The 24,542-nt window shown below is 44.0% G+C and overlaps 1 protein-coding gene across 1 annotated transcript in view; it reads right to left on the reverse strand.

Moving 5' to 3' along the window:
• Window positions 1-24,542, reverse strand: part of pdia5 (protein disulfide isomerase family A, member 5) — a 43,622-nt gene that overhangs the window by 14,394 nt on the left and 4,686 nt on the right. The window contains exons 2-11 of the mRNA XM_079170629.1: window positions 19,739-19,865; window positions 16,674-16,761; window positions 11,442-11,525; window positions 11,286-11,331; window positions 9,540-9,632; window positions 8,276-8,336; window positions 7,437-7,504; window positions 6,003-6,094; window positions 3,957-4,028; window positions 1,744-1,880 (exon numbers count right to left, since the gene is read on the reverse strand). Of these exons, the coding sequence (XP_079026755.1) occupies window positions 1,744-1,880; window positions 3,957-4,028; window positions 6,003-6,094; window positions 7,437-7,504; window positions 8,276-8,336; window positions 9,540-9,632; window positions 11,286-11,331; window positions 11,442-11,525; window positions 16,674-16,761; window positions 19,739-19,865 (868 nt within the window). The remainder of the gene's footprint in view (window positions 1-1,743; window positions 1,881-3,956; window positions 4,029-6,002; window positions 6,095-7,436; window positions 7,505-8,275; window positions 8,337-9,539; window positions 9,633-11,285; window positions 11,332-11,441; window positions 11,526-16,673; window positions 16,762-19,738; window positions 19,866-24,542) is intronic.

Genomic DNA, 24,542 nt, shown 5'->3' on the forward strand with positions numbered 1-24,542 from the left:
TGTGTGCAATAAATGTTTGTGTCACGCTATGAAATATGTGTTTGATAGGTGCACAGATATTTATGAATGTGTGTGTGTTAGTGTGTGTGTGATGCCGTCTGTTTCAGCTGAATAACCTTGATGTGTGTGTGTGTGTGTGTGTGTGTGTGTGTGTGTGTGTGTGTGAGACTGGCTGCTGTCCACAGGACGAGCACAGAGCACTCAAACATTATTCTGACCGTTAAGATGAGGCTAGTGAATAATATTCAGTTATGTTTTCTGCTCTAAACGACGACGTCAACTAACGACACTAAAATAATTCTGCAGGATAATGTTGCTGAATAGTGAAATAAAACAAGATACATTGGATGTTTTGAAGCCTCCAGTTCTGCGATTTCGCCGTCGCCATCTTGTTTTAATGCAACCAGTGAACAGGAAGTGACCATATCTGGACTGAGGAGGAGTGACGTAGAGACGCCGTATACGTCTCCGGTAGAGACCTGTCAATCACTGTGTAGCCCCGCCCCTAAAGCATCCCCTGCTTTATGGTCTGTGTGACTCTAAATGGACCATCATTTACTAAATGAACATCATGCTGTATTGAAGAAGACTTGAAACTAGAGATTGAGACCATAAACTCATGTTTACAATGTTTACTGAGGTAATAAATCAAGAGAGAAGTAGAGTCATTTTCTCATAGACTTCTATACAACCAGAGGAGTCGCCCCCTGGTGGACACTAGAGAGAATGCAGCTTTTCTTACATTTTATTATATTAACATATTTCGCAGCATGAGCGAGTTAAAAGTCATAGAAAGCTTTCTTTTATCTGTTTGAGGAGAAGTTGAGTAAATAAAAGCTGTGGTTATTTTCTGTGATGTCCCTTTAAGACATGAAGGAACATGTTGACCTGATACATTAATTGTCTCGTATTTCTCTGCGGATCATATTTCCATAAATCCCTCGTCGCTACATTTCGTTGGTTTAAATCTGTGAGTTTCAGGCAGTGAGTAATGAGTCGACGTAGCAGTGAGTGAGAGTTAAAGACGTCCTCTTTCTTTTTTCATCACTTTAACAGCTGGAGTGGGTTTTTTTCCTGCGCTCTGGTGTGGAGCACAGCGCTACCGGCAACCCGGAGGTATGAAAACTCTGCAGCAAAGTATGTGATGAAATTTAGGAAAAAGAATGAATCATCGTTATGGTGAAAGCTCGGGGAAGAAGACTCTCTTCTTATTCACGGGGGAGGGGTGGAGGTGGGGGTGATGTAGTCAGAAGTAAAGAGTACACAGAATGAAAAGTAATCAAAGACCAGGGAATATATTGCGTGGCCGTAGCTGTTGAACGTGATTGTGATGTATCTGCATGAGGCCAGATCTCATGTGGAGGAACACACACAACCAAAGCAGAGCAAACTGAGAGAAACACCAGCGAGAGAATGTGGCTTCATGTTCACAAACATTGTGCGCAACAGCAGCAGCGTGGTGTGTGAACAACACAATGACAAGCGGGCTTATGGGAACCATATGGCGGCCATGATGAAGAGCTGTGAGGATGAGTGTGATGCTAGAGAGCTGAAGTCTCTGATGTATTCGTCTGACTAAGTAAAGAGTTCTGCCCGAGAGCGTGAAAGCGATGTTTGACCCGGCAGGAAGGATTGAAGTGGAACTCTCTCACATTCCTGGTATCGGTGTAGTGTGCATAACTAGAGTTCATATCTCTCAGGTTTATGGTTGTTGGTTTGTTTGGGTTCTTGATTGTTACTCACAGGGGGCGTAGAACATGATGAGCGCTGCAGGATGCTCCTCCAGGAAGCCGTCAAAGGACTCATCGGTCAGGTGGAACACCGGGGAGTCCGTCTCTGTCCACGGCACCTCAGGGGTCTTCGGCTGGGGGGGCTGAGGGCTGAAACAGGAAGTGGGGGGGGGCAGCGAGGGCAACAGAGGTGAGGGACATTTAAAAAATGTTTTTAAATAAAAGCATTCACGTTCCAGCTGGCGTGTAATCCGCACGGAGCAGAAACCAAACACAGCTGTAAACCCGCTCCCCACCCAACATGTCACACACACATCTGGACCGAAGCAGCCCCGCCCTCCATGACGGAGTCCAGCGCTGCAGAGCCAACGACCAGAAGTCTCTTCTAAAAAACATCGTGCATCTCCTCGTCCTCTCCACTTTTATCCAGAGTCATCGGTTTCATGTGCATCCCTCTGATGTATAAAGAGCTCAGGATCAGGATCAGGGTTCATCAGGTCCAGGTCTGTTCTGACTCTCACGTCTGCGTCCACTGATATACTAAAACTAGACTCCAGAGTAAGTAAGTCGGGATTGGTACCAAGTAAACGTCGAGTCATGTTTTGATGTTAGAAAAGTAAGAAACTTTCAGATTGTGACTTCTGTTGAAAAAAACACAAAATCCTCAAAGAGTAAAGATTTAATCTGGTGAGAACAGAAATGTAAAAAACGAGACAGCTGAATCTGAAGAGAAGAGAAACTAGAGTTGAGAAACAGGGCAGAGGAGATAAAATATCTGTTTATTAAAGAGCGGCTGGCAGGAGGCCGGTCCTCCTCCGTTCTACCATATGGAACATATTTAATGTGCAAATGAAGGTCAATCCATGAAGGTCAATCCATGCACGTAAAGACAGTTTAGTTTTGGGCCAAATAGAGGAGGAGAAAACAGACAGAACTCTGTTTAAAGGAGCAGTAACATGTAAGGGCTTTAGTCAATGTGTTGTATTTAGCTTAGAAAAGTCATCTTCATCTTTATAGGGAGGTCGTCTTAAAGGAGCCCGCCATGTTTCTACGGCAGCCCAGAACGGACAAACACTAACAGACACTCTGGAGACGTAGCAGGGATCAGCGCAGAACAACGGTGTTAAAGGAGCCCCGAAGCTGAATAATTAAAGATCCTAGTATTGATAAGCTCCGACGTTACCGGTCCCCTCTCTCTCTCTCTCTCTCTCTCTCTCTCTCTCTCTCTCTCTCTCTCTCTCTCTCTCTCTCTCTCTCTCTCTCTCTCTCTCTCTCTCTCTCTCTCTCTCTCTCTCTCTCTCTCTCTCTCTCTCTCTCTCTCTCTCTCTCTGCGACTCCGGTTGCATGCTCTGTGTTTCTCTGCAGCAGAAGTTTAGTAGTTCTGCTCCTCTGGCTTAAAGAGAGCAGAGCTCAGAATACATCCTCCTGGCCGTCTCGCTCCGCTTCCTGTGAGAGCGGTTAAAAAGCGGCGTGCCCTCTGCTTTGCCCCGTCGGACGGTCACGGCTGTCCAGAGCCGGGCCCTTAACACAATGAAGGGAGGCAGGAGAGCCAGAGTCGTGGAGGGGGAGACACGGGGTCACAGGCAGAGAGGTGAGAAAGGAAAAAGAGACGGCGACAGAGCAGCTGCAGATTGATGACACCGTGGCAAGGTGAGTCAGGGTGAGGAAGAGGTGTGATGAAGACCAGGGCAGAAGGAAGAGGTGATGCTGGACATTTATACAGCGACAGAGGGAAGTACTCCTCTTATTGCAGGAGGCTGAATGTACTTTATACATCAAATAAAACCTTTAAAGGGAGAGCTTTCAGACGCACCAGACTCCAGAAGAACTCAGGAGTTACTGCTCTACCGGTTAGGGTTATGGTGCTGCTGAGTGACTTTAGTAAATCTGAACTAACTCTTTAAAACACTAACGTCACATAACAACAACACAGACAGTAACAGATGGAGGCAGCAGCAGAAGCTCCTGTTCATATGGAGTCTGGTGTTTGTAGAGATCAGAGAGAACAGCTTCAGTTCCTCTTCATGAAGGTAAAGAGGAGAACACATTCTAAATATAGTCTTCACTTAAACTGATATAGATTGTTTTAGGAGTCTAAAATACACACTAAGTGCATTGCTTTGCTCCATCTACTGTAGTAAAACCCTGACTGTGTAGAGGTACCTCATCCACATCACTACTGTCCCTTTAACAAGTCTAAAAGCATCTCCAGAGGATGATACTCACTTCTTCATCCAGTCAGCGATATCTTTGGCCGTGGCTCCGTAGTTTTCATAGTGGTGGAGGAACTTCCCCTTCCTGAAACACAACAAGACCATCTCTGAACCATCGAACAGACGTGGACACCATGAAGACGGAAGAGTTTTAAAACCACATGAAATCTGTTAAATGTGATACAAAACCATTTTTCCTCAAACCTCACTTGACCGGTCGTATTTCTACAAACGTACTGCCTGCAGTATAGTAGTAGGAAATACAACCGTGTTTTGTCTGAACTACATCTAGAATGAACTTTACAAAGTCATTTTAAACATAAACCAGCTGAGCACGGACTTTCAGTCTCTGATACAAAGTCAACAAGTAGTGAGGTTTGATTTCTTCAGTATGAAGGCTCTTATAGAAGTACTCTTCTGTACGAGCATCGAGGGTTCTTCTTCTGCTTCTGTGCTTCACAGGAAACGAGACGCTACCAAGCGGACCAATCACAACCTGTTGCTGTGACGAGTGGTGACATTTCTGGGGTTAGTGCACATGAAGCGAGGGCAAAGAATATCTGAAACAAGTGAAACAGAACGGCTCAAATCCAGCAGGAAAATGTTTTACGAGGAAAAACTTCAACAGTGATTGATAGTCATTCCATGTGTTCTGCATGTTAGCATTTAAGAAATGCCAAGCGACTCGTCGTAATGCATTTGAAATGAGCTCAAAGCATCTCTGAGAAGATTTGCTTCACAGTTTATCTACTGCGCTCTCGGCCCCCCCAGGAGCTGAAGGATCCGTGTCAACAGGAACCGGCTCTGGGCAGCACTGAGATTCTGTAAAAGCACTGGAGGCTGGTTTAAAGCTCCAGACGCTGTTAGAAAGGTGGTGCACCATTACAGCACTGGGTTTTGCAGCTCAAAACTTTGCATTTTTAAGTGAACTGCTGCTTGGAATTCAATCAGGGAGATTTATGAGCGGCTCTATATTCTCTTCTTTATCTCTGCTGCAGTAAAACACACAGAAACATTGCAGGAATCAAGTCTTTCTTTTGGTTAAAGGACACAGCAAGGACCCCGGAGCCCCAGTAGTTCACTCTTATTGTTCCTCTGCTGTGTTGTCAGCTTTCTTAATCTGCAGGACTGGGAAAAGGAGCAAAGACCTTGAACGCTCGGGTCTTATGGTGCAGCGGACGAGATTAACTCCAGCGGCGGTGATGCAGATTTGAACCCAGCAGTGATTAGCTGCTGTTTATCAGCGAGGGCGCTCATTACTGGAGCCGATGGGCTCGGACGGTCGTTAGCCCTGACGCTAATGCGCCGCCAGCTAACGGACTGGCTCCGGCTCAGCTGCACACATGAGTGCACGTGTGTGTGTGTGTACCTGCACACACACACACACGCACACACACTGACTAACCACAAAGGCACTTAATCAGTCCCGGTCTAATTAAAAGGCCGGGGCTGGAATGAGAGTGTTTAATGTGGGAAATGGGGCTGATAAAGCTGGAGCAGGAGGAATTAGAAGCTCTCAGTTGTGAATATGAGGACGAGGCTCCAGGCTGGGGGGGGGGGGTCCGAAATTAACAAACACCATCAGTCACACTCTCGGCCCCCCGCTGTGTAAGCTGATTTGATGTACTTGTGAGCCAGTACACTGAAATGATCAGATTTTAAAAGCTACATGTTCTGTGACCAGAGTAGCATTAAAGCTAGCGAGCTAGCTAACAAACCAGCTGTCCGCTTCACCTGATGGCTGATAAATATTTACTCACATGAAGAGTTTTAACACCTCCTGTTTCTAAAGAATAATTGTAAAATCCCTAAAGATGTTAATGTTTGTATCAGTGATTGTTTGTCACAGTCACGTGATCGCGGCTTCACGACGCAGAGTATAAACTACGCTCTGCAGTTCCTTTGACTCTCCTTTACACCGCTGCAGGTTTGTCCGTGTGCCGCGGTCACGTCCGTATGAGAGGCCTGGACGTTTGAAGTGGCCTCGCTCTGATGTTCGCAGCCTTGGAAGTGAAGGGGCCGAGCCTTAAGTGAGACGGATGAGACGACTCAAACTCACTCAAAGTAGCAGAAGGTCGGGTAGCCTTTGACGTTGTACTCCTGCTTGAGGCCGTCAAACTCAGCCGGGTGCACATTCATCCCCGCCAGCACCTGAAAATAAATGAATACAATAAATGAATAAAAAGCAAAAGGAGCCGTAGGTTTGGAAAGAGAAGGCAGAAGAAGATGAAACATGAAGACAGGTGAGTCGTCATCAGAGGGCTTTGATTCATAAAGATGGATTACAAGAAGAAGAAGAAGAGACGGCTCTGTCAATCAATGTATTTATGAGTATTTATTTTATTAAAGTTAAATATGTGGACAGAACAGGAGAAACCTTTATCTAGGTGGAGACATTTAATGAACTTAGACAATTTAAATAGTAAAGTTATTAATTTAGCATCAGGAGTAAAACACAACGCTACCGTTAGCACGATGACGCGTTAACGCCGGCAATAAATCTACAGAAAACAACTCTCCACATTAATCTGAGACACACACTCCTCTGATCTGCACAGAGTGTGTGTGATCCTGGTAATTACATCTTCACTACTTAAAAAGCATGTTTGATAATCAAACAAACATGCAGTTAATGATCTCTTAATTCCTTCCCTGTCTCCTCAGGCAGCTGCCTCCCTCACATTCTTCTTCTGTTTGTGAACACAAAGCGTTTGTTTCCTCTAGCCGATCACACACGCCCGTGGTTGTGTTTTTTTCATGCATCTCTGGGAGAAAACCACATTACAGCAGCTGAGAGCAGAGCTCCTCGCTGTTGTAAACGCTGCTCGTCTGCGAGCTGACAACGTGGGTCTTTAGGGGACCCGAGAGACCGGAGAGGAGAAGAAAACAGGATGAAAAGAGGAGAAAAGAAGGAGCGCTAGGCGGTAAACACAAAGGGTGGACAGGCTGAAGTGACGTTTAATCCATACAGAGGGTGTAAACTTCAGCTGGAACCACATTAGGCCTTACTCGTTGCTACAGGTGCCAGCTGAAAACCACCTCAGAAACACATTATATACAAACTAATGTCATACCTGTACAGTAACACAAAGCTCTGAAATCATTAAAATAATAGACTTGTAGGTCTGACGCTGTAATATCTCCGCTGGGTCGATGCAAACCAAAAACACAGAGTAAATCAAGTCCAGCAGAGACGGGATCAGGGTCTCTATGTTACCTTTAAAGGCCAACTGTGTTCTTATCCTGCTGAAGCAAAAGCTATCGTGCAAAGGTTGCTGAGGTTTAGCAGCAAATATATACAAATATATATATATGTATATGTATATATAAGCAGGGGCCAGACGGACACACTGCACTCCTGCAGAGAGCTAACCGTGCAGACATCCACTGCTGACACATCTCATCTAATCTGCAAACATCATTAGAGAGAGAGGGACGGCTGCAGATCACAGATCAGCTGACGCAACATAAAAAGAGACTTCAGCAGACTCACGTATCGTCCTTTGGTCTCTGTGGCCGCTTGCTGAAAGACGGGCTGCATTCTCTTACAAACGCCGCACCCTGAAGGAGGAATAACACAACAACAGAATGTTTATCAGAGGGAAGCTTCGCTGACTGCATCGATACGATCACACGTCCCGTCATCTGACGAGGGGATCGGTTGTTGTTGTCAACAGCAGCTTGCAGAGTGACAACTGAGACCAACACATGGAAGACCCAATATAAAGTCTTTAACATTAAAAGAGAAGACCGCTAACTCCTCACTGACTAAACACTGCGTGATCATATATTCACTGATTAAAACACTGTTAACATGTTTAGGGATTATACGAAGAAGGACAATTCACTTTTAGATTCTTTAGGTGTTAAAAATCTACATGTGAGTAAATATTCAGCAGCCAAATCAAAGAGTTTACAGGATAATCCTTCTGTTCATCAGTAATAGTTGAATTCATTCACCGTCTGCAGCTCCTACGTCGTCATCTTTTTAATGTTTTATATTAGTGCAGATTGAATCTATTTGTGTTTGACAATCAAAGTGAAAATGTCCACTTGAACACCGGAAGCAAGTGATTCTAACAGTTTTCTGATATTTTACAGACTAAACGACTGGAAACACATAATCAGTAATGAAAACATATATAATTCAATATAATTCAATATAATACAGTACGTTCAAAGATGAGAACGTTCCAGGTCTGTATCGAGTCTGCACCAGTCCACATCTCTCATGGTATGTTTTTCATTGTTCTGCACAATAACAGCTGTTTATTCTCTGTGAATATGTTGAATCAATCTATAAAAGGTCATAATAATAATAAAAGGACTCACAGGGAGCGTAGAACATCAGGAGGACCGGCCTCTCCTCTTTCTTCAGAAGCTTCCTGAAGTCCTTCAAGAGAGAGTGAGAGAGGGAGAGAGAGAAAAATGATTATTAAGACGTTATATCATCTATTAACTAAAGATATGTACACTATATATATATATAATAAGCAGAGTGTTGACTAAAGCTTGGTGTCAGGGTGGATTTATCTGTTTAACATACAGAGCTCTGAAATTAAAAAACACATCATCATCATCTTTGTTTTCTCAGCACTTTATGTGACTGTTTACACAACATGAAGAGAGAGAACACAGGACTTTCTTCTTCTCCTCCTTTAAAAACACACCCGCATTCAGCACCATCCTCTGTTGACACCTTCAACAAGCCTCCGGGTTCATTTCATCAGAGCGTTCAAAGCTGCTGCATGCATCCACGGTTTTTAGGAGTTTGATATGAGTGAAGTGTGACTTCATGAAGAACGCTGAGCAGCTCTTTGATCTTTGATGCTGAACCAAGATACGATACTTTGTTTCATTTTGTTGACATGCTGCTGAGTCAGATTATGCTGCTGATCAAGAGAGAAGAGGAGAGGAGAGGAGGAGGAAGAGAGGAGAAGAGAAAGGAGGAGAAGAGAGGAGAGGAGGAGGAAGAGGGGGGAGGAGTGGACTGCTACCTCCTCAATACCCTCTGATCTCGGTCTTGATACCATCTGGTCTCGGTCTTGTCTCGGTCTTGATACCCCCTGGTGTCGGTCTTGTCTTGGTCTCAATACTCTCTGGTCTCGGTCTTGATACCCCCTGGTCTCGGTCTTGATACTCTCTGGTCTCGGTCTTGATACCCCCTGGTCTCGGTCTTGATACTCTCTGGTCTCGGTCTTGATACCCCCTGGTCTCGGTCTTGATACTCTCTGGTCTCGGTCTTGATACCCCCTGGTCTCGGTCTTGATACTCTCTGGTCTCGGTCTTGATACCCCCTGGTCTCGGTCTTGATACTCTCTGATCTCGATCTTGTCTCGGTCTTGATACTCTCTGGTCTCGGTCTTGATACCCTCTGGTCTTAGTCTCAGTCAGCTACTTAGGTGAGTGAAATGTGGGGGAGGGGGAAGGGGGGGGTGTAGAGGCAACGTTGGACAGAAGCTTGCGTGCAATGCATCCTGGTCCATGTAGTTGAATTTTCCTCTTTAACGTCCAGGACGCCTTCAGTTAACAGTGCAGCCAAACCTTCTGTACAGTTCACCCCAAAGCTCTAAAGGCTCTTTAGGTCAGTACTTACTTTCTCTGCCTCTATGTGGACGATGTCTTTGGCCTCAGGGTTCTCCTCCCACAGAGCGGGTCCTGACGGGTCCTTCAAGAACGCCACCATGGACTGAAGGGAGCAGAAACAAAAGAAGAAGACTCTTTTAGAACTTTAGATCATCCAACAACTTCACTAAATGATCCTGTGAACGACAGAGTGTGTGTGTGTATATATATGTATGTATATATACACACACACACACACAGTATATATAGACAGATCTGAGCTCATATAGACCAACATGTTCGTCCATCCAAGAGGTGTCAAAGCTACTTCAGTACCTCCAAGTCTCTGCTGATGGGCCCGGTAAACCTCCGTGTAAATATAATGAACCATATGTTCACGGAGGCAACAGCAGGAAATATTTCCTCCAGCAGCGCTGCAACATGACAGCGTGGACACGGGCGGAATATTTAGTGTTCTTGATGCTATTATCGGGATTAACTTGGTTATTAATAGTTTAAAAACTCAAGACTTTTTGGAAGTTTTATAGTTTCAGAGGCCTTTTCCCATCTGCCAGGGAAAGAAACACGAGCAACACACACCAGCATGTAGAATAATAAATCAAAAAGTTTAGAGTCTCTCGTGAGTTCTCATTAACTCAGATGAAGTTTGAGGATGACGAGTTTGAAGACGTTTAGTCCGTCGCCATCTTGGTTTTTTTACACGAGAGGGTGGAGCTTAAGTACAACTGAACGCTGAATACTGCTGTCAAGTATTTGATGAAGTGAAAACACACTTTGAAAGTATTAAGATTTGTAAATCAAAAACAAGTACAACGCTCTGGTAGAGACCTGTCAATCACCGTGTAGCCCCGCCCTAAAGCATCCCCTGCTTTATGGTCTGTGTGACTCTAAATGGACCATCATTTACTAAATGAACATCATGCTGTATTGAAGAAGACTTGAAACTAGAGATTGAGACCATAAACTCATGTTTACAATGTTTACTGAGGTAATAAATCAAGAGAGAAGTAGAGTCATTTTCTCATAGACTTCTATACAACCAGAGGAGTCGCCCCCTGGTGGACATTAGAGAGAATGCAGCTTTAACACGTGAAGCTTTGGCTTCACTTTAAAGAACCGGAGGTTTGTCTCCTGTTAATGTATGAATCAATGAGCCACTGATGCTGAATGAAATCAACTGACACGGCAAGAACAAAAGCAATGTTCCACGATCAATTTGCAACAGAATATAACAAATATAACTAAATGTAAGTGCGGCCTTTGTTAATGAATGATGTAATAATAATATAATAATAATAATAATGTTTCTGAATGATGTAATAGTGGAGAATCTAACCGATGTAACGATGTGTAACTTGTCCATATTGACTAAAGTTACCTGGTGGTTATTTGTAGCCACACCTGGAGAGTAAAAAGAGCCTGAGCTATTCATTTAATTAATTTAATTAAAGTTTCTTTTACGTTGGACTATTAATACAGGCCTGGACATAATACTTTGAAATGGAACAAAATTAGTCAGAGATATCACATTATTTATTTATATTTCCCTTAATTGCTCATCCACAATCTTAATGAACAGGCGGAGTGAAGTCGCTCTTATCAAACTAAATGAACACATTAAGTGGTCACGGACACACTGGGCTGCACAGGGAAGCACAATATAGTTAACGTCAATATAATGAATGGTGCACGTGAAGAGCCATTAGTAAACACACAGCTGGTGTAATGAATGCAGGGGCTCAGATGATGAACTCACCTTGAAGGTGGCCGGCCGGCTGTACTCCGTGTGGAACGTCCCGTCTCTGAAACACCAGGAGAGTAGACGGTGAACTACTCGCCTCTTAAGACGAGAAACAGCGGCATCACTTCCTCAGAAAGCAGCGAGGCGTGTTAAGAGTTCCTCGTTACTCACTTGTAGTGCAGCAGCTCTGCTCCTCCAGGCTTGGAGCTCGGGTCCACCTTCACTTTCTTACAGAGCTTACGGCCCTCTGAGTCTCTGAGAGAGGGGACAAAAGAAGAGTCAAAGACACCACAAGGATCTGTTACCTGGTCCTGAACCAGCCTCAGTGTAGTCCTGGTCCTCTATCAGACCTCCATCAGTAAAGAGACCATCAGAGTGAAGATGGTCTGTTTCTATAGAGTTATTCTTGATGCTCGTCATCGGAGCCACCGGGTCGGATTCTGGTGAAACCAGATGAACTCATGCAGGTTCACCAGAACCTCCTTCAGCTCAGACTCCAGCAGAGACCGGTCCACCGTGGACAGACCCAGATCCTCCAGCAGAGACCGGTCCACCGTGGAGCTTCTCCTCTCTGGGAGTCATCTTTATATAATCCACATGATTCTCCTTCAGCTACAGCTTGTTATAGATTCCCTGTACCACTACTATTATTTATACGATACTGTTTGTGTATATGCTGTGCCAACATGTTTTTCTTTCCAATAAAGCTTCACTGAATTGAATTAAGAGAGGAGAGAAGAGGCCACATAACTGCATCAACACTTTACGTTATGAGATCAATCTACTCGGATCCACTGCGCTATTTAAATAAGGCTCGCTGCCACACACACACACGCACGCACACCACAATGTGGATTACATCCTACACTCTACATCTGGCTCTCTAGACGATTACTCCTGTAAATAAATAAATATGCATCTGGCCGCCTACACATACTTCACACTAACTACAGCGAGGCATTAAACAATAAAGAGCAGGACTCTATGCATGCATTTAGAGAGCGAGAGAGAGAGCGAGAGAGCGAGAGCGAGAGCGAGAGCGAGAGCGAGAGAGAGAGAGAGAGAGAGAAGGCCGGACGCTGATAAAGTCAAAGAGGTGGAATTCAATTATGGCTGTAAGACCCACGGCGAGCAGAACATTTGTTCAGTGTACTTTGTGCGTTATGTTGAGCAACGGTGTTTCAGGTAATGACTGTGGGCTTAAAGGAAACTTCTTAAAGGAAAAAACTACATTTTACAGATGACATGTGAACACATCATGATGACGTTATAATGTACCTTCAGCCAGTACTCATGTTCACTGAGCAGAGCCTGAAGGCATCATGATGTCACTGAAGTGAACCTCCGTTGGTTAGCCGTTAGCGGTGCTGCTAACGGGACTGTAGACTGAGGGGGTCAGTACGGATCGTGGATCCACTACGGCCCGTTACATCACTAACATTTTCACATGTTTTTGTGTCTTGTGGGGACTCAGATTGTTATTATATGCGTCTGACAACATTATGGATGATTTCGACAACAAGTCACCTCTCGTGATATTTGAGAACGAGACTTCTCAAAGCAACACTTGGTTAGACAATAAAAAACAGGCCTGATCAAGAAAAAGGTTGTATTTGTCTGTCGGGTTCCTTTCCATAATGTTTTTAGACAGTTACAATCACAAAAACATCACTTTTAATGGACGTACTTAGAGCGATTACGTTACAGCCCGTTCAGCGGCTGCAGCCTTCTCCTTCAATACCGGACCAGTTTAAAGAAACTGCTGAAAATGACCAAAGGTACCCTTTTAATGCCCTCCTCTGCTGACTCATGGAGGCAGATGGCACCGGTTGGGGCACACCAGGAGCAGATGTGACCTCGACACGTATCTGGAGATGACGCTCAGTCATCCGATTCAAAAACCAGTCTGCTACTTCTTGAAGCGTTGCCACAAGTGACAAAAGACTGTGGGGACAACAATGTCCCCAATAAACCCTCAAGACGAGATTTAAAAACCCATCACGCCAAGGAAACAACGACTTGACGGAGTTATAACAAACCCTGAAGACGATCAACCTTGTACACTAACTAAGCCCTGATATGGAGGCCACGATGCTTTAGCTGCTCACTCACATGCATGCTGTCAGGAAGTGAAACTGCTCATTTAATATGATTTTGACGTCGAAATGTTTTGTTGATTTAATTGTCAGATCTGTAAAAAAATCCCAGAAAAGCTCCACTTTAAATCTTGTGTTTACCATAAATGTGCTCATATTTTTCTAAAAAACGACTGATTGAAGAAAGACATCTTAGTCGACTGAGACCTAAACTACCGATGAGTCGAGTAATCGACTATGAGGGGACGGCCTTAATACAAATATTCTGACAAAGCACTGACCTTTATAAAAAGTCAGACTTATTCCTTCACAGATCTTTGTTGCTCCAAACATCTCCTCATTCTTTACCGTTTCCTTTTGGTCTGATTTGACTGTTATTTGAATCTCCTCAGACTGCTGCTCTTCTTTCTCATTTAAATGTCTCAGACACTAACGTTTCATACCAGACGGACGGGGAAAAAGCAGCGTTATCTTTTTACACAACATTCTTCAAAGAGAAGATTCCACGGTGCATGCAATACCATGATTAAATTGCACTTTTTTGGAAGAAAGTGAAAAGGCCACCCAACTGGGTACGGAGCAGTGTAACAATGAAAATCAGCTTTCAGCCTTTTACTCATTTGGTCGTAGAAACACAAGCAGACCGACTCAGAGCATAAAAAGGCTGCGTGGCATGTTGTTTCTGTGAATCAGCTAATGAAACAGCAGCGCTCTTCAATCCCAGAACAAAGAGAAGAACGGGGACAGAATGAGTCATTAGCTAATGTTCAGAACAGAGAGAACAAAGATCACGAAGGGCAGCACATCAGAGGCCCGTCCACCAGACCACCGCCGTGCATTCACCTCTAAAGGTAGAGTCAGGCGGTGCGTCAGCGCTAAACATTCAGCTGTGACGGTAGGAAGGATGTATGAGTGAAGGATGATGGGAAGTTATGAGGTGCTGATGCACAGATGAGGTGAGGAAATGCTTAGGGGATCAATTACTTGCTTATAACCAATAGAAACATTGGCAAAACCAATAACAATAAGTTTTAATAAACCACAATTAAAGCATACTGAGGAATGTTTGAAGAAAAAACATTTGTGCCCTTTGTCTTCTCCTTTTGTGACATATTATGTTGTTAAATAACTAAAAATACTTGATGTAACGAGGTTGTTGTTCAAAGAGCAATCATTAAAATAAAATATAAAAAGTTGGAGTTGCAACGCCGCATGTTCCCTTTGTAAAGGCTTAACAATGCATTCATCCTGCAAAGAGGATGGAGCTCTGCACGCCATTTAAATCACCACTCTTTCAAAAACACAAATCATAATGCGCGCTGTGCCCGGTTCTGCTCCGTGGTTCTCCGGTTGATCCGGACTAGAACGTGTTCTAAATCTGCAGAACAGAATGTGGGAGCAGGGCAGCACTTCCTTCCTGTATGACATCATCCCTCCCTCTCTCTCTCTGGTGGATCCCAGTTGGACCAATACTCAAGGTGCTGTCATCTGTTCAAAGGGTGTCATCCCTTCAGTGGCCCCTTCTTCCCTTGGCAGGAACAACCATTCTCACGCTGGGATGTGGCACTCTGCTTTACTCCCTCACTCCTTCCTTCCTTCCTTCCTTCCCTCCCTCCTTCTCTCTCTCTCTCTCCCCCTACCTCCTTCCCTCTCTACCTCACTCACTCCCTACCTCTCCCTCCCTTCCTACCTCCTTCCCTCCCTCCACCGTGGAGCTCACAGCTGGAGCTTTTGGATTTGGGAAACCGGCCCGTTTGAGTGTTGAAATACGCCGAGTAGCACAATGCTTCTCTGCGGAGGCCTGGCAGCGGATCCAGGCGTCCTGCAGAGGATGAACCCGGCTCAGTGTAAATAAACCAAACTCTCCAGTGAAACAAAAAGTGTGTTTGGGGAGAAACGTGGACTCCAAAACTTTCCTTTCAGCGTTCAGCCTCTCTGCGTCCGCTCCGGTGTTCGATGCCGGAGAAGCTTGAGAGGTGAACGCTGCACTGAGCAGCAGGCGTCAGAGGGGAGTTACTGACTTCCTCTACGGTTTACCGGTTCTATCAAACATTTCTTTCCTCTCCGCTGAAGAAGACGGTTCACGCTGTTGACGAGTTGACAGGTATGTATGTAAGTATATATATATATATATATATATTATATATAAAGTGGAATAAAGGAAGTGGAGCGAACAGCAGGAAGGACAGAAAGAACAATAAGTCAGATGGAGCTCAGAGTCTTAATGTAAACTCTTCCACGGTGAGGACCAGAGATGTGCTGCACAGAGAACAGTCACACGTGTGTCGTTCTAAAGGAATAAAGAATAAAGTGAGGATTTTAAAAATAAATTGTATTTTCCACTAATGAAAACACTGGTGGAGCAACTTGTTGATGAAAGAGTTCACTTAGTAAACAGACATAACCGTGTCCAGCAGCGCTGCCAACTAATCACTTTATGTATCGATCAAGTGATTAACGGCTCGTCTGGAATGTCAGAAAATTACTCTGGATTAAAAAATGACCAATAATTTACTGAAGCTCATGTTGACATTTTCAAACGGCTTGTTTTGTCATTTTTCTATTATATTAGACGATTAGGTTTATTAGAGCTAGACTTTAAATGATTTAGATTATTACAATAGTTAATAAAGGTATTGTTTCTGTACCTCGTCTTGTTTACTCCGTCTTTACAACAACATCATCGCTGCATCTTGAGTTTAGCGCCACAATAAAGACGTAGATAAACGTGCATATTTTCATAAAAAGCATAGTTCTGGTCTTGGAACCAAAACAGTATTGTGTTGGCACGTGTATCAAAAACACCAAATTGTTCAGTGAATGAATGGGTGAACGGTAATAAGTAGTGTGAAGAGCTTTCAGAAGAAGGCTCTCTATTAATGTGACTCCATTTATTCTTTCACGACTCGTCTTTTGGCTTTTCCCTCAGAGGGCAGAGAAACATTAGTGCCGTCATTCATTCACCATGTTCAGGATAAAACACACAACAGGGAGAAGAGAAGAGGGGAGAACTTAAACGGTATAAAAGAGACGTATCACATTAGACCCGATGCTGCAAAAAGCTCCGATAAGTGAGCGGCCTGCCGTCAAATTGAGCCTTTACAATAGAAAGAACGGTGGAACGAGGCCATTTACACCTCGCTGGAAAAGCTATAAATCGTGCAGACGGATGGCGGTGGAGACATTCTTGAGAAGCACACTAAATTGTTCTGCTGTCAGAAAATGTCTTGTACAAAAAGAGGCTGTGATGTCAAAGAAGAGAGGGAGTCAATGGGAGGGATGGAGGGAGAATCCTCCCATTACTTACCCACAGTTGACCCAGGCAATAGTCCCCTGGCCCTTGACCGTCTGGGCCACATCTGATAGCAGTTTCAGGTGGGAGTCCCCTGATGTAGCTGCAGACACAGAGAATAAACCGTCAGCCCGGTCACCAAAAACCTTCAACCTCCCCCACAACCTGGAGACACAGGAGCACAGTGTGGAGCCGGACACAGCGAGGAGGAGTTGAGTTTCAGTGTCTTACTAAAGAAAGAGATCACTGAGTTTGGGATGGAGGGAGGGGTTGTGTAATACCTTTCACTGGATTTGAGTTACATCAGCTTTCAACATCGCACAATAATACAATAGTGTGGCTTAGCAGGGGGACGGGGAGGATTATACGGAGGCTCAAAAGACCCAACGTTTGCAGCAGCAGGTGGGTTTTTTTGGTGGTGTTTGCACCTGCTGCTTACTGACATACTGTTAAACCACGACGGCCATCACGAGGGAACTCCTACACGGAAGAGTTCACGACCACCTATCGGAGAGTTGCACAATCTACCGTGTCAGAGAGGAGAAACTAGAGACGTGATTAACTGAACCAGCTACAGCAACAAGCGCAGGGAGATTACCGATTTCAGATATGGCGAGCAAAGCAGATTCCTGAAGGAGTAAAGTAAACAGAACGCAATACATCATTTTTATACTTCCTCCCCTTCCCCGAAACCAAGCGTGTCTTACTCTCGATTCCCCTCTCAGCGCTCCGGGGCCATTGCTATATTTAGATTTAGGGGCGCTGACATGACTCCCCAGGGTGCCGCCTCCAACAACATCTGGCAGCTCGGTGTCAGTTTATTACCGTGTACGGAGTACGGTGGGGTTTCTAATAAGCTCAATGTTGAGTTTGATGAGCGCTAAGCAGAGCAGAACCTCCACGGGGATGTCATGTGACTGACTGCAGGAGGTCAGAGCGTGAGGATGAGAGTAAGTAGATAGAAGTGATCAGGTCAGTGGACGGTGAGGAGGGACATTAAAGGAATACTTCAGCACCTTTCCCTCATGTCTCCACAATGAACGAAGAATCAAAGAATGTCTTGATGAATTCAAGTAAATGGGTGCACTTGACAAAGCAAAACTATATCTCACAGCAGTATGATCCTCTTTACTATCCTCTAGTTTAAGTTACTACTTAACAAACCCATGCATCTTCTCTAAAACACACTCCTCTGGTTGTATAGAAGTCTATGAGAAAATGACTCTACTTCTCTCTTGATTTATTACCTCAGTAAACATTGTAAACATGAGTTTATGGTCTCAATCTCTAGTTTCAAGTCTTCTTCAATACAGCATGATGTTCATTTAGTAGATGATGGTCCATTTAGAGTCACACAGACCATAAAGCAGGGGATGCTTTAGGGGCGGGGCTACACAGTGATTGACAGGTCTCTACCAGAGACGTATACGGCGTCTCTACGTCACTCCTCCTCAGTCCAGATATGGTCACTTCCTGTTCACTGGTTGCAAAAAACCAAGATGGCGACGGGCAAAACTCCAGACTTAAGGCTTCAAAACGTCAGTCCACAAACCAATGAGTGATGTCGCGACGACTACGGTTTGAAATAGTCCGTTTTTAGCAAAGATGCATGTGTTTCAGAGGTAGTGAGCATACGACTGGATGAACTCATATTCAAGCAGCAACCTCCGGTGTTGAGAAATGAAGCAAACGCAGAAGTGCCAAGAAAACTGCAGTTCCTCAAATGTCCACTTGAGGCGATGTGTGTGTGACTGTCAGTCTGTCTGTGTGTGTGACTGTGTGTGTGTCTGTGACTGTGTGTGTATGTGTGTGTGTGACTGTGTGTGTGACTGTGTGTGTGACTGTGTGTGTTTGTGTGTGTGTGTGTGTGTGTGTGACTGTGTGTGTGACTGTCAGTCCGTCTGTCTGAGAGTCCTGTGGGTTCACTGATGTACAGGAGGAGTCTTTTCAAATGAAAAACCCACATTTAATATCAAGCAGCTCCATCTAGAAGCTGCTGAGTGTGTTCGTCTCCTCAGAAAATATGCAAATGAAAATGATATTCAGATCTACTGGGGTGCATTAAGGATTCCCTCACGGCTGGAAGAAAACTCTGCTTTATAACTCTGACTGAAGAAAGTGTTTTATTTTCTATTTCATTTCTCTAATTCGATAAGTATTTCCAGGTTCATTACCGAGAGAAACTGCAGCGCACATCGCCTTGAAGCAGGCTGCAGAAATCTATTCTATGTATACGTCTTAAGATGGTAAAATGCTTTTTAATATAACAGCTTTGTGCAAAGGGACATTGCACAACTGCATTTTCATATTCCAGACAGAGGGTGACCAAAAGCATTCCACATAATTTAGTGTTTTAATTAAGAGTTGGGTGGATTTCCAGTTACTCTGGTCTACAGTAGAAGTTTAAAGGCAGGGTTGGTCGTCTTCTTCTAAGTCTTTCTGAGTATCTGTGGCTGTCACAGGACAGTAATACAAATCTGCGTTATTACAGAATATTTAAAGCAAGAGTTAAAGCAAAAATAGTGAAATACCAACGAAGAATATTTACTAAGTTAAGTTGAGTTCTTTTAAAGCTGTCATAGATCATCTGTAACTTGGTATAGTTTCAGTTCAGGTCATTATGCAGAGAGAGGCAGTCAGAAGGCTTCATTCACCTCTGATCGTAATAAAATGATTAAAATTGTCTCTAATTAAGTACAAAAAGACGTCAGCATTAACAGCGTACCGGGCTCTTCAACAAATAAGTATGATCATTTAGATCCAACAACAAAATAACATAGTTTATCTCAGTATTTAACATAATGTATATCTATGAAATATCTGAGAGATTAGATATTAAATGACGTTAATTGGTTTTCCAGCTCTACACAACGACGTCTCCAGTGACGAGCTGTTAGAGAGTCACAGTGTTAACGAGCATGATTACTACGACGTCCTCCAGGATCGATGTCCTCGTCCTTTAACACAAACAACAGACGCTCTAGCAATGAGACGTCACTGACGGCACGTTTAACCCACAACTAGACACACGTTTCTGTTCTTGATATCAGGCCCTTAAAATCGATCAAGTCGTCTCTGACCTGTGTTGGTGTAGACCACCAGAACGTTGGTTCTCGTCCTGAGCAGCTTCTTGAAGTCTTTGTGGTCGGTGACCTTCTCTATGAGGGGAGACACCTTCACCGCCTCCAGCACCGGCAGCAGCCACACCTGGTGAGACACACACACACACACGTTACCAAATCATTCATGTGACCCTCCAGCTGTGGGTCCAGACCCTCCAGCTATGGGTCCAGACCCTTCAGCTGTGGGTCCAGACCCTTCAGCTGTAGGTCCAGACCCTTCAGCTATGGGTCCAGACCCTTCAGCTATTGGTGCAGACCCTCCAGCTATTGGTGCAGACCCTCCAGCTATAGGTCCAGACCCTCCAGCTATAGGTCCAGACCCTCCAGCTATGGGTCCAGACCCTCCAGCTATAGGTCCAGACCCTTCAGCTGTGGGTCCAGACCCTTCAGCTGTAGGTCCAGACCCTTCAGCTATTGGTCCAGACCTTCAGCTATAGGTCCAGACCTTCAGCTATGGGTCCAGACCCTTCAGCTATTGGTGCAGACCCTCCAGCTATTGGTGCAGACCCTCCAGCTATAGGTCCAGACCCTCCAGCTATAGGTCCAGACCCTCCAGCTATGGGTCCAGACCCTCCAGCTATAGGTCCAGACCTTCAGCTTTGGGTATTAACTGAAAGAATGAGATCGCGATACAAGCGGCTGAAATGAGTTTCCTTCGTACAGAGTCTGAGCCCGGACTCTGAGATAGTAAGGACCTTAGATTCTTCACGTCGAAAGGGACCAGCTAAGGTGGTTCCACATCTGATCAGAACTCGCTGGAGGGATTATATATCTTGGTTCCCCAGGAGGATCTGTAAAACGTCGTTGGGGAGAGGAACGTCTGGAATAACCTGCTAAGAGTCCTGATCCACGACCCGGGCTCAGATAGACGGTATGTATGAATGGATGGATGGAGTGTGCTGCTAGTTTAGGTAATACAAATATACTACTGTCCAGATTTGTAGCTATCTGGAATAGTCATAGACAGGATGACCCATAATATATTTGGTGACCCTCTGACCTGAAAAAATGAAAATCTAACATGCAGATTACAATGAAATTGCATATTCATGCTCCCCAGACTTTAACCTGTTCTTATTTACACGATGAAGTTAAATATAGCGCCACCTTCAGGTAAAGCTTTACAGTCTGAGCTGCATTTCTGTTAATAATTCAGTCAGTGTGCTGTTTTATTCCACCAGACAAGTTCATTCTGTTGGTTGTAATAAAGCTTCGGGGGGCACTGCCAGGGTTTGGACTTAAAGACTTGTTATGAAATTAAAATGTCACAAGCTACGTGAGAAATGAATCAGTTTGATAGAATTGAAATGAGTTTGATGCAGAGAGGCAGAGCTACAGTCTCACAGCACTCTGAATCACAGAGCTGCTGTCCTGAATTACCTGTAACAGTTTTAAAGGTGGTATTTACTCTGAGCTGGAAAGCATCCATTATCTGTAAACTCATATTCATAAACTACTTTACTACCGTTATACAAACCCTGTAAAGAAACAAGTCAAGAATTAAATGTGTTATAAAGAAACAAAGGTTGAACATCCTGTAAACCGTTTGATTTAGCTGCGAAATATTTACTTAAATGTAGATTTTTAACACCTCCTGTTTCTAAAGCATCGAAGTAAAATCCACAGACATGTTTATCGTCTTTTGTTACAAAATGCCGTGATTACGTAATATTCTGGCGCATGCGCCTCATGACGGCGAGAGTAAACGAAGCCTGAAACAAAGCCCATATTGAGAGAGCTACACTTTAATCAAGTTCAGAAGACTAACCACACTTCGAGGCAAAGTGAAGTTAATTCCGTGCATTGTAATCGTCTCCGTGCAGTCACCATTCATTAAAAAGCTCTTCCTTTCTGCTTACGGAGAACTAAATTAGACACTCAGCGGATCCTGCCCGATGACGGATATCACCTGGAATGAAAACAAGCACCTGTCAGCCTCATTTCCTAATTTTAATTCCAAACCGGGCTGCTCTTCTGAGGAGAGTCTGACGGGAGCACGATGCTCTGCACATCAGTAAATCTCTGAATTAGCATAGAGCAGCCAAAGGGCTTAGAGGAGGATGGATGGATGGACAACTAAAGTGCCCAGTTATGTATATAGTAAAGTACATATTTGAGAAATTAAAGAGTATGTTTTTAAGTATGATTCATGTTGATTTTGTCACATAAAATCAGAGTTTGATGAGCGACGACAAGATGAACACGAGCTGCGTCAGTGTCGGTTTGGGGGCTGATAGGTGGCCATTTAGTGGTCATTACATCGAGGAGATAGGATTCAGGAAGAGATGGCAGGAATGTCTGATATATCGAAGTGAGACAGGAAACGTGACGCCCGATGGCCGACCTGGAAGGATTACTGAGATACAAACACCACAACGCTCTTCCTCTCTCAGTCAACGGTCCTTCTGGTAAACACAACGACGAGCCTAAATGTGAACAGCTATGCAGTGTTTACATGTTGCCTATGGAAGACGTGACGCTGATGGAGGAGGAGGAAATATAAATGTGGTTCAATATTCTAACAATACGGGAAAAGTGATGAGCTGCAGCTGAAACATGGATCCAATATCAACCAAATCATGTCGTGTTTGTTTCAATACGCAGTTACATCACACCACCTCATTCTGGAATATATACTGTATATACACAATATATAAATACGTTCTATATTTAATGGAATATGAATCCTCACTAGCCATGTAAAAGGATTAGTAGGAATATTGTCTTTTTCAGATTAAGGGCTCATAAACTGAATATCTGGTGCTCGTAGACGTCATTAATGCGGTTACCAAGCCAACACTACATGTAGCTGTGATACAAAGTGATTTTGAATTGTGTGACGTCTTTCAGTGACAAACCAACAATACAAACAAATAACACGACTGTGCTCATTCAGCTGAACTATTAGAGAGCTGTGTTGTGTTAGAGAGCGACATGAAGGTTGGAAGTAACTACATTTAAATGATGAGAATCCCATTTATTTTCTCACTCTGTGAATTATCTCTGAGACGATAAATGTGATGATGAACTCAGCTACAGAGCAAGACTTTATCAGATCACAGCAGTCTTGATCAAAACACTCGGCTGGTTATCTCTCAATACTTCAGCTCACAAGCAATTTCACCACAGGCCTTCTCTGAGACGTCCACACTCTTCAGGAGACGACAGGATTCACAACTCTGAACCCATTTCTGCACAATAAATCTTTTGTTTTTGTATTTCTATTCTTAGTCCCAAGTTTAAAATGTAAACGAGTGTAAAAGTTATGACATTGGAGGATCCTATAAGTACATTTTTACAACTATATATATATTAAAAGCTCATATTGGTGTTTCTTATAGGTTGCAGCTTCACTGGGCTCCACTTAAAGCTCTTGTGGTTCATCACACCTGCACCAAATGGGTTCAGTAACAAAAGACTGAATATTCTGGATCCAGTCTGTGCAGTGATGGTAATGAAGGTCAGTTTCTATGGATTCAAGGAAACAAACAGAGCTCCTCTGATCTCTTCAGGAATAACGACGAGGAAGCGGTGCACTCGTTGCTCTGAGCCTCGTGTAGAGAAGGTAACCATAGATGTTACACCCCCCCCCCCCCCCCCCACCTCCTCGCCGTGATCGGTGACTAGAAAGCATTTTCTAGTGATCAGCCGATCACACATTTTTCGGTACATCCTTAAAAACAAAGTTTAGACTACTAGAGCTGTGAATCGCTGAGCAATCATTATTGTTCTTCATCCATTGTCATTCTGCAACGAGGTCAACAATCGCAAAATTAGAAACAGAAAGAAATATTCTACAAAAAGAGAGAAACGGTAGTGTCTCTATTAGTTCACCACATGTAATGATATGACACCAAACAGCACCATCAACAGCTTTTAAACGTCATCTTTCAATCTCTCTGCAGCCGTAAACAAGAAGCGAACATTGTCATTTTCATGAAGGTCTGATTAGATCAGAACCAGCGCTCTGTTCAAACGCCACTAAAGCGCTCAGCGTTCGCAGTGAGACAACAAATGAAGTATCAGCTGGCACGAACAAAATCCATACCTGGAACTTCTTTCACCATCAATCACACCAGGACCTCGTGATAAATGAGGTGACTTAAGAGCGGGACAAACTCAAGATCCATTAGTGCGCTACACACCGTCATGAAGGGAAGTCCAGTCACGTCGCTGACAACTAAATAAGAAAGTGGCGCTCACTAGGCAGCCGGTGACCGGCCCCACCTGGTGACACATGCTTTAAAAAAAAACATACCGGTCTATGGGCAGTGCTGAATCAGCAGAAATCACACCAGTGTTTGTCAAGCACTTGGAGTTTTGTCGGCCTAATGATGGAGTCAGGCGTGTGTGTGTGTGTGTGTGTGTGTGCGCGCGCACGGGGCTCTGATATAGAGGCGTCTTAGCTCTCAGAGGAGCAATCCATTAGCAGAGAGGAGAGGAGAGGAGAGGAGCGCTAACATGAGACACAAGCTGCTGCTGTGGAGGAGACTCACAACGTTGTTTTAAATGGTACCGACCAAAACGTGTGAAAAAGAACCGAGAGAAGGCGTGTTAACATTTTTAATCAGATATCGGTTTGAATCATAATTGTCTCATTAAACTCACAGATCGGATCAGCACAGGGTAAAAAAAGAGCAAATATAACTTTCAGATCTCTGATCACGCTTTTGTTTTTGCCGCCAATACTAATTATTGATCACTGATGATTCATATGTTCAGATACAGATCCGAGGATCCAGACTATTTGGGTTTTTTTGCA

Source organism: Pholis gunnellus, assembly GCF_910591455.1.
Source record: "Pholis gunnellus genome assembly, chromosome: 12".
NCBI classification, from domain to species: domain Eukaryota; kingdom Metazoa; phylum Chordata; class Actinopteri; order Perciformes; family Pholidae; genus Pholis; species Pholis gunnellus.